Genomic DNA, 20,166 nt, shown 5'->3' on the forward strand with positions numbered 1-20,166 from the left:
TTCAGCTATTTTTTTGCTTCTGCACATGCAGAATACCTTTAGATCCCAAAGGAGCCAACACATGGCTGCCTGGGAAAACACCACAGTGGAGCTGAGACTGCTGCTCTGGGAGGATGGGTAGATGTCCCGGGACTGCCATGCTGACCTTCAGACAGAAGCAGGTGGCGGCTGAAAAGGGAGATCTGAGTAGCAGTCAAAAAGCGAGTTCCAGATGTTGGCAGGTGGTGGTCAAAAGGGAAATTTTAGGTGATGGCAGGCTTCAGGGAAACAGTATCACCCAAAAGAGGAGCTTCAGGTGCCAGCAGATGGTGGTGGCAGCTAAAAGGGGAGTTTCAGCAGCAACAGGCAGTGGTGGCTGAAATAGAAGCTCCGGATAATAGCAGGTGGGGAAGCAGCCCTCGTGGCCTTAGGAAGGTGCAGGCTTTCTGGATGGGACATATAGGAATCTGGCTCCCAAAGTGCAGTGCTGCAAAACTCAGGCAAGAGCAGCAGGGTGGGGAGAAGCAGCAGCCGCTGACTTGGGGAGCATATAATGGAGCCCTCAATGTGTTCTTTGGCAACTTGTTTTCTCTCTTCCACTCTCTTGCTGGGAGGGGGAGAGAATCTTTCTCTCTAACTACAATTTGGGTCCTGGAAAGTCCAGAAAGCGCTGTGCCAGAGAGAAATAGGATTCAACAAGTTTCTCTCTGCCTGGGTTTCTGGATGGGACTTAGCCATAATAGAGCAGTACCTGAGAAGCTATGTCAACTATCAGCAATCCAATTGGGATGACTTTCTGCTTTTCCTGTGATCGTGTACAATAATGCTGATCACAGTCCCATTGGACTAACCCCATTCAAGGTACTGAGCAGCATGGACTTCATCTCAGTGCTGGAATGCCCAAGGGAGCCTCCCTCCTCAGTCAGATTTACTGATTGAATATCCATAGTAGCCTCCTAAAACCTGTAGTTGGATCAACTCAGAGGCCACTACCTTGTGACTTCTAGGCTCTGTGGTCATAGAGGAGCAAGCCCACTATGAAGTGCAAAGAATCCTCGACTTGAGATGGCACTGGAGATAACTCTAATACTTAATCAAGTGGAAGGGAAAGGCATTTTGGAAAAAGAAGAGCAACATGCCTTATAACCAAATTTCATGAGAAAAATCCAAATAGGTCTGGGGGGGAGGGTTCGTGTCCCTAGATGCTGTACCTGTACTCAAATTATTTTTGGTTTATGCAGGTGGCCTTCGGGAAGTCAGGAAACCCAAAGGTCAACTTGCAAAGATTTCAAGTTGCCATGAAAAAAAGGGCACGGGGGAAAGCTGGAGGATTGCTCTAACTGAAAATGCATTTCATAAATATTTCTTTTACTTACTGTATCTAGTAAGTAAAGAGTCAGAAGGATGGATGTGGGGGTCAAAACCTGCCAATGGGATTAATTGGAGAACATGATTCATGACATGGCTAATGAGAAGGGGGGAACTGCAGGAATTCGGAAACTTCATAGATGGGGCACAGGGCAGGCACTACATGGGAAGGCAGCTTAGGCAGGCAAGCTGCCCAGGAGGTGAGGAAGAAATGGAAGTGACTGGGCAGGTGGGTAAATGGGGTGAGCAAGTGATTTGTGATTTATGATTTGTTTTTACATGTTGTGAGCCGCCCCGAGTCTTCGGAGAGGGGCGGCATACAAATCTAAGTAATAAATAAATAAATAAATAAATAAATAAATAAATAAATAATAAGTGGTGACCGGGTAACCAGTTCTGGTACGTGGTCAGCTGGCAGTCACTACTGTTCTGCAACTCAAGTCAACTTGCCCTAATAGGTAGAAACCTATCGATGTTCTAAACTAAATATAGTTTATAAATTTGAGATATTAGTTCTACTTCCAGAATAACAATTCAACTAACTCCTTAATGGAAATGCATTTCTATTTCGTTCGTGATTCAGTTGTGTTTTTTTACTGTGAAAAGAGTATTACCGAGGTAGGAAAGAATACATACAACTCTTGCTGGCAGTAGATTACTATATTTCATTAGCATTCAGCAATTTTGCATTGGCAAAACATTAGCAACTCTGATCATAAAGTACATGGAGAGCTCAAGTGGATTCCACAAGTCCTCATGCTTGTCAAGGATGACATTACCTCAATTTTTGCATCTTGAATATTTATTTGTGACCAAAGCAGTATAGAAGCAATAGAACACTGAACAGCTCAGTACCATAAATTATTTTATAAGAGCTTAGAGACTGAGACTTGCATTGAAGGACTGCAGTCTTCATAAAACCATAACCATAAATCCCTGTCATATATTTTCCCAAACTGAAGAGTAAAATGGAAATGAGTTTAATTTTGCAAACATCCTAATGTAAAGGCATGAAAAACAACTTGACTGAATAATGCTACTTCTAAAAATGCAAACTATGATAGAATCAAAACAAAGCTTTTATTTGCATAAATATGATACATGTTTAAAAAAGCATAAGCAAATCAAATGGATTACCATACAAGCAGAGCATTTTAAAATTATTTTTAAAAATAATGGATATGCTATAATTTCATGGGATTCTTGGAGCCAACATGCTGCATAAAAGTCAGAATATAATAGTGCTGGTAATGATAGAGAAATCTGCTCCCACGACTAAAGAAAGAGCAGAGACATTAATTAAATTCTTTTTGGATTAAATTCTTAGCCATAAAAAATCATGATGCTTTATATTTACAAGCTATTGAAATATATATGTTCAAGTCCAGAAAGCATTATGTGTTGCAGCAAGAAAAAGATGGAGGAACTGACAGATGGGTTGTGACTTGCCATGGTATAATCATCCAACACAACATGTAAGCATACTGTAACTGAGAATATTGAACACAAAATAAGATATTTAGGTTTAATCAGTTTTTCCTAAAAGGAGGTACCAGAGGAGCTTTTACATGGCTGGTGCAACTATTTTTATGTTGGGTTTTTTTTTTTAGTTGAACTGTAGGCTGCCTGGTACCTGCTTAGTTGGAATTGGCAGCTATATAAACCTATAAATGAATAAATACCATTCAAAAGATAATGATAATTTTCAAATGTGTGAAAATGTTAATATTATGAATACTTAAAGTATTATTAATACTTCTTCCTGTTTATCTGAATTTTTACAGAAAATATTAAACTCATCTATTCCATGAGACAAAGCTTGAGAAATTATACCATATTAGCCTCCTCTGACCTGGCAATCTGAATTAAATTGACTAAACTACATACTTGCAATATTGAAAATTGAACCCATATTACAAAACCCAGATTTCCAAAAGAAAACTCGGTAACTAAGAAAATATTTATATCGTAAATATGCAAAGATTTATTAAGGTCAGAACAGAAATAAGAGTGACAGGAATACAGTATTAGTGGGACATAATGAAAGGCATCATGATAATATGAATTTATTTTTATGATAAAAATCACAGTTTTTTTAATCTAGCACATACATCATTGCTATTTTAAAATAATTCATCCACTCATGTAAAAAATATAAAAGAAAAAAAATCAGTTCTCACCTGCTATTGAACTTCTCTGGATGTTTTTCACGCATAATGTGAAATCTGTGAGCAATTGAAGCATCCTAAAATAAAATTTACAAATACAATATTATTGTGGATGCATTGCAAAATAAAAATACTTTTTGACAAAGCTATAAACTAAATATGGAAAATACTCTGTGTCTTTATTTATTATTTTGAGATTTTATATCATCTTTCCAATGATTTTTGTATGCCTATTGTGGTTTTATTTGATTGTTGTATGCCACCCTGAATCAGTTCTGGTGAAATGGGTAGTTATAAATATGATAACTAGATAAATAAGTATTTTTTCAATGTAGCTCTTAAAAGAAATATATTGGTAAATTATTTAACAAGTCATTAAAATACAATTTAATATTTAAATATTAAAAAATAACCAAATTTAGAAACATAGAAACACAGAAGATTAATGACAAAAAAAGACCTCATGGTCCATCTAGTCTGCCCTTATACTATTTCTTGTATTTTATCTTAGGATGGATATATGTTTATCCCAGGCATGTTTAAATTCAGTTACTGTGGATTTAACAACCACATCTGCTGGATGTTTGTTCCAAGCATCTACTACCCTTCCAGTAAAATAATATTTTCAGAACTTATATAAAATGGCAACATAAAGAAAAGAATTACAAAACTATGTCATAAATTACATAAATATATGAAAGGATTCAATAAGAAAGAGAATATAGTTTCTGAACTATCTTCAGCTCAGTTTAATTCAACATGCAAACAATTATATAAAACAGAATTAGTGTTGAAAATGCAATGTTCATTCTTTTTAGTCTGCTTAGTGTTTACAGGCAATTCATTCTTTCAATGTTTGTCTTCTCAACATGGCAATACTGATTTCAATTACTATCCTTCCCCAACTCATAACGAATTACCTTTGTTTCAATCTGCTCTTATAAAGGACAAGAAGTGTATATACATTTAACAAACAAGATGAGAAGAGTACAATTTAAAAACCTCTGCAACAATTCCTGTAAAATGTAATGCTCTAACTTTTTTGCAACATTCATACCAGTCTGATTAAACATTTTTTAAAAGCCATAGTTTCCAATGAATTTTTATGCTTCTTCCCATATTAGCAAATGGGAGACTGTTTTTCTGGCGCATAGGATCAAGAATAAATCTGAATGGGCTCCCCACAAATCAAATATAACACACATGTACTGTGGCTTTTAATTTCACATCTTAAAGGATGATACAGTAAAGAGAGGTCAAAAAAGCTGTTAAATTTTTCATAATTGTTTTTAAACTGTAGGGTATATAAAATGTTATTTGTCCACTTCTTTGAAATTGATAATGTTTTACTTGAAAATAGTTTTATTAAATCCTTATTTGCTTTTCTTTTGTATTTTGTAGTCCATTGATATAAATTGTAAATTGTTCAATTAGAATCACGGTTCAAAATGAAAAAAATTCCGGGGGAGTCTTTGATTTTAAACACTACATCTCTATACTTATATATATTTACACACTTAAAATATGATTGGAAGGAAACCAGATATTTTATGGAAGTGGTTTTCCATTTATGTTTAACATTAGCAAGCATTAATTGTCGATAAGAACAAAAGTAATTTAGGTGACCCTGCTGTTCTGTTCGGGTCGTATGTGACCCGAAGCCAAGTTTGAGTCCCTGTAAAAATTTTTCCCTGCATATCTGAAACTTGAAATTTCATGTAGTTTCATCATTTCAGGGGTTCTCTCTATGAGAATTTTTTTGGGGGGGGTGGGGGGCTTAGTTTTTGCTGGGCAAAAAAAGTTACAAATCTTATGTTCCTGGGTCACCCTGACCCGGACCGAAAACTCTTCATTTGCAGTGCTTATGTTTGGTCTTTTTGAAAGCTTTTTTCACTTGGAAAGTAGTCTGAACATTTCTGCACACAATGATATGAAAATTGAAATGAAAAAAGTAAATCTTATTGGTTTATTTTGCGGATATAATGCACGCCCCCCCCGTTTTTGTGAAAATCTTTTCAATTTATGGATAGTTTTGCTTGCAAAATGCATTCTATTTTACTAAAGTTGGTGTGGGATTGGTAGCTTGAACATTTCTGAATATAAGAAAAATATAAAGGAACTGAAAAAAATGATTCTTATTGGTTTTTTAACATCAGAAATAAGGCCTCCCCCCCCCCCTTGGCTGCTTGCAACCATTTTCACTTTTTATTTTTTTATGCTCCAAATCCGAAATATTCTTTAAAATCTTAGGCATTCATTTACTCAATTTAACAATGCTGACCATCAAAAAAATATTTGTGGGGGTGGGGGAAAAATTTTTTTTCTAGGCAAAAAAAAAGTCACACTTAGTCTGTTCGGGTCATATAGACCCGGACCAAAATGATTTTTTTTAGGCACTTGAATTTGGTCTTTTTGAAAACCTTTTCAACTGGAAAACTAGTTTGAACATTTATGAACATAATGATATGAAAATTGAACTGGAAAAATTGAGACTTATATTTTTATTTTGATCAAAAAGCCCCTCCCCCCATCCTTTTTTAATTTCGTGTCAATTTCTATTTTTTAAGGCTACAAATCCCTAAGGAATTTTCCCCCAAAAGGTTTGATATACTAAATTGAACATTTCTGAATATAAGAAAAATATAAATGAACTGAAAAAAATGGTTCTTATTGGTTTATTTTTGCCACAAAAGGGCCACCCCCCCTCGGCCTTGCTGTGTGCCATTATTGTCACTGTTTATACATATTTGTCTAGAAATATTTGGAATATCCTTTTGAAAATCAACCACATTGTAGCCAGAGAACTAATTTTATGAAACAAATCCATTTTACTAAAAAAAAGTATGTAAGTTTGAAATTAACAGCATAATTTTTATATAAATTGAAATAATTGAGGCATACTTTATGTGCAAAATAAACCAATATGCATCAATTTTTCCAGTTCAATTTTCATATCATTATGTTCAGAAATGTTCAAGCTACCAATCCCACACCAACTTTAGTAAAATAGAATGTATTTTGCTAGCAAAACTATCCATAAAGTGAAGACTATTTTAAAAAAACGGGGGGGGGGCGTGCATTTCATCAACAAAATAAACCAATATGCATCAATTTTTCCAGTTCAATTTTCATATCATTATGTTCAGAAATGTTCAAGCTACCAATCCCATACCAACTTTAGTAAAATAGAATGCATTTTGCAAGCAAAACTATCCATAAATTGAAAAAAATTTCACAAAAACAGGGGGGGCGTGCATTATATCCGCAAAATAAACCAATAAGATTTACTTTTTTCATTTCAATTTTCATATCATTGTGTGCAGAAATGTTCAGACTACTTTCCAAGTGAAAAAAGCTTTCAAAAAGACCAAACATAAGCACTGCAAATGAAGAGTTTTCGGTCCGGGTCAGGGTGACCCGGGAACATAAGATTTGTTACTTTTCTTAAACAGAACAGCAGGGTTTTAATTTTAAAGTGTTGTTTTAGTTATTGCATTTTTCAAAAGAAAGCGGCCATAATTTATGGTTGATACATAAATGGACATGTGATTTGGAAAAGCAGCTGAAACAAATACATTACTTGTGAAAATATTTATTCTGCTACATGATTTGCATGTATCCTATATTTTTATGAACATCTGTTTTGACTAAATAATTAAGTTATACAAAATACTTCCCAATAACAATTTAATATTCAAATGAGAAATAATTGTTTGTTATCTTTTCAGTGGAAAATTCCCAAATCAAAATAGTTAAATAGGCAGATTCTATCATGTTATGCAAAAGCATTAAGCCTAAGCCAGCTGTTAGTTAAATATAGATACACATAAACATTTGAATGGACAAAATAATATAATTTTAATACATCAACAATAAAATTATAACTTCAATTACATAATCATTTTATTTTTTTCTAATTGTCTAGCATGATATAAACATTAATGAAATTGCTAATATTGTCAAATAATATTAATAAATATTACAATTTCAATTATTATAAAGTATTATGCTATAAATACAAATAATGTTAACAACAAGGAAAACTTGGATCAGGATATCTATAGGGAGGGGTTAAAAAAGAATGATGGTAGCCTTCAGGGTCATTCATATATTTTACCTTTTTTATGTGTGAAATATATATTCACATAAAAATTATGGGCAGCTCCCAGAAAATGGGTGGACATTCAGCTGAACAAACATCTTGACGTTTTAAAAATAGATTATGATCAGTTTACAACTGTTCATTTAGCAATGGTTCAAAGTTAAGACAACCTCCCTCATAAAAAGTGACATGAATCCATCTTCAAAGTTACAACTAATGTATCACCCTTCTGATGACATGATTATAATTCAGGTATTAGGCAATTAGCTTGCATTTATTATGGTTGCATCATCTTTCAATCATGTGATTGCAAACTTTCTAACTAGCTTCCAGAAAGCAAAGCCAGTCGGGCAAGTCAGACTGCTTAACAAGTACATGATTCACTTAAAAACATGTGATTTGTTAGTGATCATATTAGTGATTCACTTAATGACTGTGATAAAAATGACAATGAGAATGGATCCAATTATATGATGACTCACTTAATGAACATATAAATTGGTGCCAAAATTCCAGGCCCACCTGTTGTAAATTGAGGGCTAATCATACTCTGCAGACATTGTTAATAGGGATTATTTTAATTTGTTATTTTTAATATGATCAATGTAGCCTACAGATACATAGTATCTGGAGAATAGTATCTAGAGAATAAATGTCAAATTAACATCTCAACACTATTTTCATTACCTGTTAGGCATAAGGAACCAGAATAACACTGAGAGCTGATCAGATAAGTATGTTTGTTACCTGTTTACAAGAAACTTGCCATACCAACTGCACTCAGAAAACAATTAGATAAGTATCCAAGGTTTAATGGAGATCGTTTTTGTATCTTTTTCTCCATCCCAGAGATACCTGCCACACCAGTTTTTTAACACCGTCTCATTTCAGCTACTGATTCTACCACATTACACAACTGAAAGGAAATAATGGTTAGATACTTCACAAATATTATCATCTTTTATGAGGTCTATGCATTATTTTCAAGCATGTCTTTGAATATAGTAGACACAGTCTTCTGTGTTGGCAGCTGATGTAACTTGGACAATATGTTATATAAGGTGAAGATGAAATTTTGCTGACACTCTACATTAGTGAATCCAATATCTCTCTCTTAACCCCATGATTTGAAATAGTACTATTCAAAATTATAATCAGGAAGTAATTGTTGGTAGATGTAACACATGGAAAGATTATGGGTTGATATATTGTGCTATGAGAATAACCTTGAGAAACAGGACAAAAAGTGGCAGCCCACACATCAATCTGATACTGAAATACAACTAGAAATCAATACAAAACAGAAATGAAATGAGAAAATGTTCCCAGAATTGACACACTCCAGTTCTCTAGAATGTAAAAGTAGAGAGCATGCAAGTGACATTTTTACTTGGAAGATTCTGTTACTATATCTTACAATAAAAAGTAGTTATAATATTCTTGATTTTAGCTTACCTTTCTGAACTGTGTTAAAGGGCTGAATTATTTCAATTTGTACAAACTCTTTCATAAGTTCATAAACAGGAAGCTGTTACTTTTCTATTGTCACTTTGCTGGCTGATTCTTTTTCTGGAAACTAGACTCTGCAACTTTAACACTAAGATAATGGGAACCTCCATTTTTATTATCAAGAATAGACTGAGAATATACAGAAGTCTCCTTTCTTTGGTGATAATTGCAATTCTTCTATGAGTACTCTAAACTGTAAATGTACTGTACCATAAATGTACTATGTCTGTCTGTCTGTCTGTCTGTCTGTCTGTCTGTCTGTCTGTCTGTCTGTCTGTCTGTCTGTCTGTCTGTCTGTCTGTCTGTCTGTCTGTCTGTCTATCTATCTATCTATCTATCTATCTATTCAATTTTTATGCCGCCCTTCTCCTTAGACTCAGGGTGGCTTACAACATGTTAGCAATAGCACTTTTTTAACAGAGCTAGGCTATTGCCCCCACAATCTGGGTCCTCATTTTACCCACCTCGGAAGGATGGAAGGATGAGTCAACCTTGAGCCAGTGATGAGATTTGAACCGCTGACCTTCAGATCTACAAGTCAGCTTCAGTGGCCTGCAGTACAGCACTCTATCTGCTGCGCCACCCCGGCTCATATACTATACTATATACAGTACTGTACTATAAATGTATGTACCATACAGCTGTATATGTACTGTTGGGAATGAGAGACAGAAATTATTTAATTAGGCTCTTGGCTTGGCTGGGCAGGAAAGGAACTTATGATCTATGCCAGGGATGTCAAACTGGTGGCCCTCAGGTCGGATATGTTTCAGGCCACATCCACTCCAGATCCGCAAAGGGGGAAAACATCATGATATGTCATATGATGGCCGCAAGTTTGATATCCATGATCTATGCTTCAATTTTTCCACCTGCTCACCTGCACATTTATAAATATTTTTCTAAGCCAATGGTCATCTTGCAACATAGGACCTAATATTTTCACTTAAAAGTCCCAATTCAGACTGTTGGTAAGAGAAAAGAAAGGCTAAAGAATAATCCAGCTATGTTCTACAAGTCATCTTGTCATGGTGAAGATAGAGATTATGCTTTCAAATTATGAGTGGTGATCCATCAGTCCAAGTTTATCAGTCTTTTGATGAGGTTCTTAAAAAAAATTCAAGATGCTGTACAAATAGAAGTGTGCATGATTAGCAGCTGTCTCAGGATTTTTATAAGAAACCTGCCACTATCACTTTGGGGAAACTTTGAGTGAAATGCATTGCTTAATCTACAGGTAATTGAGGTATTACGTACACAAATTCAATACATGCAAAATTTGTTATATGATACTTAAAACAAATTTTAAACTCCAGGAAAATAACTTGATTATAACCTTTTATTATGATCGACTAAACTGAAAATTAGCAATAAGATTTTTAATAAGCTCCTATTTCTGTATTTTTGAAAGTCAAATGAAATCTGTTGAGCAATTCAAAATTACAATTTCAGCATTTGAAACCTACACAGAGTAATTCAAACAAATGTTATGACATTTAAGATAATGAAACTCTTCACTAATCCCAGAGTGTCCAACTTCACGTAATAGAAGTCAACAGATGTCCAAGTACTGAAATGCCAAAAGAAAGTTAGTGCCTATTTCGATTAATACGCCGAATCAGTCCATGGTGTCTTTTTAAAACTGGCATGCATTACTTTCAAACATTTATTCATAATCCATTCTAGGAAACATAGCTAGACAAAGTGTTCCCAAGACAAAAGGAAAACAATGAAGTACTGCATAATCCTCTTAGCAATGTGAGCTGCATATTATTGACAGACTACTCATTGCAATCAGCAAATGATTAATTGCAAATTTGTTACTAAATTGACCATCAAAAACACAAAGATGAGAAAAGGAAAAAAAGGAAACCAGTGTACTGTCAAAGAGAAAACCATCCTGTGTTTTGTAATGAATTAAATCCTAATCAATACTCTTGTTGACTTTACTGTATGTAATTACTTCCTTAAATAGCATAGGTACCCAACACCGGGGACCTTTAAATTAATTTTTAAACTAAAATTGTTTTTCCAACTACTGGGTCAGCATTTTTAACTCCCAGCTTTCACAATTCAGTGTTCTGCTTATTATCAATAGCATGAGCCGTAGATTTTCCCATTTAAATACCATTCAACTGAATGAGAAAAATATATCTATTTTAATATAATTTGTTGAGTGTAGGTTTGGTTATAACAATGCTAATGAAATAAACTGTATTAAAGCTATCTGCCACGTGATTTTTCATGATATTCTCCTGTTAACTAACAAAATCATGTCAGAATGCCTAATTTTAAAAGAACTCGCACCAAGGGTAAGTTCTAACCTACCTCGCCCCCCATTCATTTCCTCCGGCACTGTGTGACTACACCCGCATGTGCATGCGCAGTGCTGAAAAATAAAAACATAACCCCCCCCAGCAAAAATCAATATGGTGACACATGTGCAGTGACAGAAACTCAGCCTCTGAGCAAGCACAGGAAAAAAAAACCCTAGGAAACCCCCCCTCCAAAAAAGAGAAAGAACCCCTCCCCCCCAAAATCCCACAAAAAGATGGCGGTGTCCATGGATTGGCAGTCACAGATCCAGTTCCGTGATACCATCAGTGATTTTCTACCAGTTCTATAGAACCTGTGCGAAGTGGTGTGAACTGGGAGGAACCCAACTCTGACTCACACTATATGCATATGATAAGCTGTATATGATCAAGACAGGCTATATGCCTTCTCCTCTATTCTTCTTAGAAATATAGTTTTTAGATACAAAAATCTAACTCAATCTGTTCTAATAGGAAACAATCTAATTTATATAGAGTTAGTTCACTCTGTTTGTTTGTTTATTATACTTATTATACTCCTGAAGGACTCTGGGAGGCTTCCAACAGATAAAAACAAATTCTAAAACACTTAAAAACATTGATTAATAAAACCCCTATTAAAATGCACATACTTGCACTAACATTCCTCAACAGTCCTAGGCCTGCCAGAACAGCCAGGTGTTTACGGCTTTGTGGAAGGCTGCTAAAGTGGAAAGAATGCGAATCTCCAGAGGCAGTTGGGTCAGAGCTGCCACAGAGAAGGCTCTCCCTCGGGGACCCGCCAACCAACATTGTTTGGCTGACAGGACCTGGAGAAGGCCAACCCTGTGGGTTCTTATTGGTTGCTGGGGTGTATGTGGCAGAAGGCGGTCCCAAAGATAATCTGGTCCTAAGCCATGTAGGGCTTTATTAATAATAATGTTTACTATTAAACATTAATTCAATCTTCATTCCATTTTTACTGCTAAAGCTTTTAATAAATATCACTAATTCACACATCATGCAATTATGCCATATTACATTCTCAGATTGAAGTACATAGATTTCAATCAAATCTTCCATTCTGGAGGGAAAATACTGACTGCTGATTGGCTAGACTGTCTGGCAGCTCTGTATAAAAGGAATGGATGTCAGAAAGTGCTTCTGATGTATTGTAAATAGTTGCCAAATAAAGAGCTGTTGTTTTGAAACCATTTCTGTCTTCCATTCACCCTATTCAACATTGCCTCCCAACCCCGCAACAAAGACGGGGTTGGGAGGCAAAAAGGGACGAAAAGAGCTGACAATCTCGTAATCCAGCCCAGGGCAGTAAAAATTTCAACAAACAGCCTTCCTAAAGCACCAGCTCAGCTGACATGATGATGCACTGAGACATTTACATGACTTGCTTTGAATGCTTAATGGACGCAAACGATCTCCTTCGGCTATCGGACTAATAACCACAAACTAGTACGCTTCCTGAGCTACTGTGGCACAGACATGTTCAAAGCAGCTGAACCAATGCCAGTCCAGACAGTCACCTGCTCCAAAAACCTCCAATGGTGGCATGCCTTCAATCTGCGGAACTAGAAGGAGGGCGAGTCCATTAATGGATATGTTGCTACACTGTACAAGGCTGCTGCCATTGTGAGTTCCACAAGCTTGATGAGCAACTGCTCAACTGAGTGATCTGCAGAATTTGGGACATTAACCTCCAACAAAGGTTGCTTTCAAAGACCACCCTCACTCTCCAAATTGCACTGGACAAGGCTAGGGCAGCTGAAACATCCACTAGGTTGAGTGAGGCATTACAGCAAACAAGCAGCCAAAAAAGATGGTCAGCAGGCATCATGAGAGTTTTGCACAAGACTTCTAACCTGACAGTGATGAGGAAGTTTTCTGCCTTCAATTCAAAAAGTGACAAATGTATCAATGACAGACGTCCACCATGTGCCAGCTGCAGAGGGCATCATCATAACACCGACTGCTGATACCGCAAGGCCATGTGAAAATGATGTGACTGTTGCGGTCATCTAGTAAGGCTCTGCCATGCCAAGCTGCCTTCACCACAGGCAACACGACAAGCACTGAGCAAGACTGGCTCTGCCAAGCAACACAGGAATTAGCAACTACGATGGAAAACCAACTGGGCCCACATGACCAAGACCTGCCAAATAACAATCTAGCAAACAACCATGCCACACCAGAAGTAACTGCGAGTCACCATTCTGCTCAAGGGGTCATCATTCAGCATGGATATTGACACAGGTCGTCTCCCACCATCATATCCTGGGCTATGATGCAAAAAGTAATCCCAATGATCCAGAAGAAACAACTGCAGCACCAAGAACTGAGGCTGACTGATTACCAAGGCACCCACATTCCAGTCATTGGCTGCAGCACATTCCAGGTACAATTCAAGAATTTCAATGCCCCCCCCCCTCGTGCTGACAGTGGTCAGTGTCTACCTTCTATGCCTGCTCGGAACTGGGATGGTTCGAAGTCCAGGGCATGGGAGTGACTGGAATCAACACCTCACCAATAGCATCACAGAAGATCTTCTGAAGGAGTTTGAGGACTTTTTAAGCAGCAGTCTGGGCATGTACAACGGGTCAATTTGGACCCAAACGTAGCACCAATTCGGCTTAAACCCCAGAGGCCTCTTCTCACCCTCCGACTGAAATTACATAAGGAATTGGACACCAAATTGGCCAAGGAATCCTAGAGCTCATCCACCATGCATAGTGGGAAATCTCTATAGTGACCTTGGTCAAGCCAGATGGGTCAATTTGTGTGTACATTGACTATAAGTGCATGCTTAATAAGGCACTTCAGCAGAGTGTCTAGCCACTTCCTGTAGTCCACTATCTGCTGAACTCCCTGGTCCCAGGAAAGATGTTTAGAAAACTCGATCTTGCACAGGAGTAACAGCAGTTGCCTGTAGATGGCACCACTGTGGAGGCCTAGAACACTGTGACAGACAGAGGTAGGCTTAAATGTATGTGGCTCCAGTTGGGAGTTAGCGTAGCCCCTGGACTATTCCAACATCTTATGGAATGCTTGTTAGAGGAAATTCCAGGGATCGTGGCATATTTCAATGATATTGTAATTTCAGCCAAAGACAAAAAATTAATTACTTCAAGGACTGAGGACAGTGCTGACCCGAATTCGCAACAAGGGTCTGTGGCTTAAAAGAGGAAGACACCAAATTGGAGTGGACAGGGTACGTGATCCAATTTCAAAAATTAAGGCAATTCAGGATGCCCCTACCCCTCAGAACCAGACTGGACTACAAGTGTTCCTTGTGCTCCTTAACTTCTATAGTTTTTTCCTCAAATAGAAGGCTACAGTGGCCGAGACACTCCACAGGCTGCCGGGGGAAAAGGCAAAATGGACCTCGGGAAGAATTGAAGAAGCCACTCTTGCTGCCATCAAATGCCAACTTTCTGCAGACAGCCTCCTGATCCAGTATAATCAGACCTTGCCACTTAATGTGGTGACACTTCATCCTTTTGTGTTGGGGCTGTCCTCAGCCATTGCTACCCAATGCCACAAAGGCACCCACCACCTTTCATTCTAAGACTCTGTTCAACGTGGAACACAATTACAGTGAGCTGTGGTGGCTGGAATCAAGCGCTTTCACGACTATTTATCATGGCTGACAATTTTACTTGATCACTGACCACAAACTGCTTTTGAGACTCATCGCAGGCAACCACCTCATGCCTGCCTAGTTATCAACAAAGATGGCTAAGTGGGCCATTTTCCTGGCCACCTATAGCTACTGGCTAATCTACCAGCCTGAACAGACTTTTGGGTATGCAGAAACCCTCAGCCGCAGTCCCTTGACGGAGCTACTGGAAGATCCCACACCTCAGACACTTGCACTTCTAATTGACTGCTTGGACTCTAGCCCAATAACCTTACTTGAGGTTGCATGCCACTCTACAAAGAACAAAACAATCACCCAAGTCTTGTACTGTGTGTGGAGGGGGTGGCCAAAGGGATCTGTTGGGGCTGAATTTAAAATATTTATGACCAAATAAAACTAACTATCAGTATTGCAAGTTTGCCTTCTCTGGGGGGTTCGAGTGGATGCTTCCACAGAAACTGTGTGTGCAGTATTGGAAGTATTGCATGTAGTCCATCCAGAAATTATCCAGATGAAAGCCTTGGCTAGAAGCTATGTCTGGTGTCCTAACATGAACCAGAACATTACTAAATGGGTGTCCAACTTCTCTCCATGTCAGGAATCCAGACCAGCTCCCTCAGAGGTGACCACATATGGTCCAGGGTGCACATTGATTTCGCTAGCCTGACTCATGGGCAAACTTTCCTCATAATTGTGAGTGCATATTTGAAGTGGTTAGAGATAGCCCTCATGACCACCACCATGGTTTGAGACAATGGGCACCAATTCACAGTTTTACAATTTGAAACCTATTTAAAAGAACAGGGGATCAGACACACCCTTATCTCTCCAGAAATGGTCAAGTGGAAAGAATGATGAGATCAGCAAAAGGAACCTTGTCATGGGCTCAGGCGATTGCAAGCCTAAATCAATAACGAGTCAGTCGAGGTGACTGGGGCTCGTCTTTGTCCATCTGTCTGGGAGGAGTTTGACTTGGTGACACCTGATGAAGTGGACAAGGCCATTGGAGCTGTGAGTTCCGCCACCTGTTTACTGGATCCATGTCCCTCTTGGTTGATTTCAGCCAGCTGAGAGGTGACACGGAACTGGGTCCAGGAGATTGTCAACGCCTCCTTGGGGAGGGGGTCCTTCCCGGCTCCTTATAAGGAGGCACTTGTGCACCCCTCCTCAAGAAGCCTTCCTGGACCCAGCCGTGCTCAACAATTATTGTCGAGTCTACAACCTTCCCTTTATGAGGAAGGTTGTTGAGAAGGTGGTGGCACTCCAATTCCAGCAGTCCTTGGAAGAAGCTGATTATCTAGGCCCTCAACAGTCAGGATTCAGGCCCGGCTACAGCACGGAAACTGCTTTGGTCGTGCTGATGGATGAACTCTGGCGGGCCTGGGACAGGGGCTTATCCTGTGTCCTGGTGCTTCTTGACCTCTCAGCGGCTTTTGATACCATCGACCATGGTATCCTTCTGTGTCGGCTGGAGGGGCTGGGAGTGGGAGGCATTGTCCTTCAGTGGTTCTCCTCCTACCTCTCTGGTCGGTCGCAGTCGGTGTTAGTGGGGGGTCAGAGCTCGACCTCTAGATCTCTCTCTTGTGGGGTGCCTTGGGGGTCGGTCCTCCCCCCCCTGCTATTTAATATCTACATAAAACCGCTGGGTGAGATCATCCAAGGGCATGGGGTGAGGTATCATCAGTATGCTGATGATACCCAGTTATACATCTCCACCCCATGTCCAGTCAACAAAGCAGTGGAAGTGATGTGCCGATGCCTGGAGGCTGTTGGGGCCTGGATGGGTGTCAACAAGCTCAAGTTCAACCCTGACAAGACGGAGTGGCTGTAGGTCTACCCTTCCAAGGAAATTTCTATCCATCCATCCATCCATTACCTTGAGGGGGGGGATTATTGACCCCCTCAGAGAGGGTTTGCAGCTTGGGCGTCCTCCTCGACCCACAGCTAACATTGGAACACCATCTTTCAGCTTTGGCGAGGAGGGCGTTTGCCCAGGTTTGCCTGGTGCACCAGTTGCAGCCCTATTTGGACAGGGAGTCATTGCTCACAATCGCTCATGCCCTCATCACCTCAAGGTTCAATTACTGCAACGCTCTCTACCTTTGAAAAGTGTTCGGAAACTTCAGATCGTGCAGAATGCGGCTGCAAGAGCTATTGTGGGGCTTCCCAGATTCGCCCACGTTTCTCCAACACTCCATGGCCTGCACTGCCTGCCGATCAGTTTCCGGTCACAATTCAAAGTGTTGGTAATAACCTTTAAAGACCTACATGGTAATGACCTTTAAAGCCCCAATGAAATGCAAAGAGGAAAATGGCACCTTCTTCCACCTATGGTGGTCCTGTCCAAAAGCAAAAAGATTTTGGAAAGGAATTCATAAATGGTTAAAAGAGATCACAAAAGAGGAAATAGAATTTTTGCCAGAAAGTATGTTACTAGGAACATGGGGGAACCCCCCTCCAAAAACAATTAACAATTTAATGATGCATATAACAAAAGCTGTAAGAATATTTTATGCCCAACTATGGAAAAATAAATGGATACCATCAAAAAATAATATAATTGATAAAATTGATAAATGTGATGAAATGGACAAAATGACCATGGAAATTGAGGGAATAAATGATTTGGAATATTATAATATTTGGAATCTATGGTATAATTGCATGGAGAATAAAATATAGTAAAGTGATACAATGTGTAAATATAAGATAAATATATACAATATAATGAACAATTTGGAAAGGTAAATACAAACTGATTGATGAAGAAATATAAATAAACATTGTGTTGTACCACATGATTCTTGACAAATGTATCTTTTCCTTTTATGTACGCTGAGAGTATATGCACCAAGACAAATTCCTTGTGTGTCCAATCACACTTGACCAATAAAAAATTCTATTCTAAATATATAAAATGGAAAAATGGAAATATAAGGAAATTATTAATTGGGTAAGATCTGTAAAAAAAAAAGAAAGATTTTGTTGTGTATACACCTTTTATTTATTCTTTGTAAAACTTAATAAAGAAAACTGAAAAAAAAGAAATATCGTCAAGTCAAATTGTGACATGTCTCAAATGAACAACTGATTTATAATATACGCAATTGTAGGGAAACAAGCTATTCCTGTGTTAAAAAAGTTAGATTCTGGCACAAAAACAATGAACTTAGAAAAATGTCTTGACAGAGATAGTATTAACAATGCATGTTTTTTTTAAAAAAATAATAAGATCCATTTATAGCTGTAATATGTAAACCAACAAAGTGACAAGCTATGTATATTGAGTAGCCTTTCTGGATACCAGCTGGCTTGGCTGCATGTTTTTCTAATGGTAATGAAGTCACACAGCTGCTAGTACAATCAAATGAGTTCATATCATCTCTGGCTCAATAGATTGCTACTGACTGGTTTCTTATTAGGGGACATTGAGTTGGCCTTTGGAAAACTACAGGATTACATAGGTTTGTATGGTTACGGCAAAGTGTCTTTAAAAATGAGCATAGGAAAAAAATACCTTTTTTGCTTATCAATGTTACTTTGTGCTAATCAACTCACAGAAAACTCCAACCAGCACGAGTAGCCCATAAAAGAAGAAAGGGGGTAAAAAAAAAATCTATTCACTTGACTGAGACAATACATATCAATTCCCTGAAGAATACTGCTATTCGCTTTTTCTTATGAATAAGGAGTCTGGGGAAAGAGTGAGCCATTCACACATCTAATCTTTTCTTTTAGAGTTGAACATGTATATATAAAGTTGGACTTGACGAAAAATGGCATCCCTGTCCTGGATGAATACCACTGTCACAAAATAGCTAAGTATTTAAAAAAACAGAGTGATTATATAAAGTTGGGTGGTATTCAACTGATGTTGCTTCACTGACAGAAGGCTCTTGGCTTTACAGCTTCTTGCTTTAGCTGGACAGGATAAGAAATTATTTTTCTGTTTTCTGTGCTATGGAATGTTGGGAGACTCAACCACAAAATGTGGGACACAGGTATAAATGTTGGCTGCAATACATTTTTTTTTACAATTGACACGAAACAGATAATTTACATATAACAATAGATGAAACAGAGTTTCACTATTCAATTTAAAAGGCAGACTATACAGTTTAGTGAACCCACTGGATAATCATTATTTGAAGAAAAGCATATACTCATCTAAGATTGTATACACAATGTGGTGTCATGACTATAGATGGGCTCTAAGAGATATTGGAGTTTATTAACCATACATCAGATATATAAGATGTATTTGAATGAAATGAAAAGTGTCAGCATTAAATACAAGTTTGTGTGTGTGTATGTGTGTTTTGTGTGTGTGTGTATTTGCAGCAGAGGCGGAGTAATGACGTGGACACAGAGCTGAATTTAAAACTGGGTCATTTTTATTAATTAAATTAGCATAAATTTAATTCAACCGAACAAGGACCCGCAGGGTCAAACAATTACTTCCGGGGCAGAAATGATGTCAGAAAAACTTCCGGGCCAACATATGGGCGTAACTCCATGCTGATCCAGGTGAAGGGCCCAAGCCCTCACCTGGATCCCAGCCATGCGAATGCATGTGGGAGGTCTCGCCGTCTAACCCCTGAAATGGGATAGAAATGGGCGAGACCCAAAGGCAGGTTCTCCCCAATTGCTCAGATCGAGTTAAAGGAACCATGAGCCCTTGGAGAGAATCTGCCAATCATCCCCAAAGATGCCCAACGGAGAAACATGCAGTTGCTAAACACCACCCAATTTACGCCCCTAACCTGCCAACCCAATGACCAAAGGTAAACCAATTAAAAACTAATCGGGGAGCAAGCACCCCCTAACCTTCCATCCTTCACCACAGTGTGGAATAGGCGAAAAAACGGTCGCAGAAAATATCGAGACCACCAAAAATTCCTATTCGGCCCCCTAAGGGCGACCCACAGTAGCTCACTGAAAGATAGGGAGGGCGGGCGGGTATTCGCCTGCTCGTCGTCGGGGAGAAAAGGAGGCCCCAAGCCTGCGCAGCCCCTTTTATAGGGCTGGCAGGCTCCGTCCCCCAATGACGTCATTGGGCTGAGCCGATGACACAAAATGGCCAGGATCTTGCAA

At 38.4% G+C, this 20,166-nt stretch overlaps 1 protein-coding gene across 4 annotated transcripts in view; it reads right to left on the minus strand.

Annotated features, from left to right (window-relative positions):
* Nucleotides 1–20,166, minus strand: part of DGKB (diacylglycerol kinase beta) — a 345,124-nt gene that overhangs the window by 173,948 nt on the left and 151,010 nt on the right. For all 4 annotated transcript variants that reach the window (XM_070729086.1, XM_070729085.1, XM_070729084.1 and 1 more), the window contains one exon: nucleotides 3,528–3,592. In XM_070729086.1, coding sequence (XP_070585187.1) covers nucleotides 3,528–3,592 — 65 coding nt within the window. The remainder of the gene's footprint in view (nucleotides 1–3,527; nucleotides 3,593–20,166) is intronic.

This window comes from Erythrolamprus reginae, chromosome Z, assembly GCF_031021105.1.
Source record: "Erythrolamprus reginae isolate rEryReg1 chromosome Z, rEryReg1.hap1, whole genome shotgun sequence".
Classification (NCBI taxonomy): domain Eukaryota; kingdom Metazoa; phylum Chordata; class Lepidosauria; order Squamata; family Dipsadidae; genus Erythrolamprus; species Erythrolamprus reginae.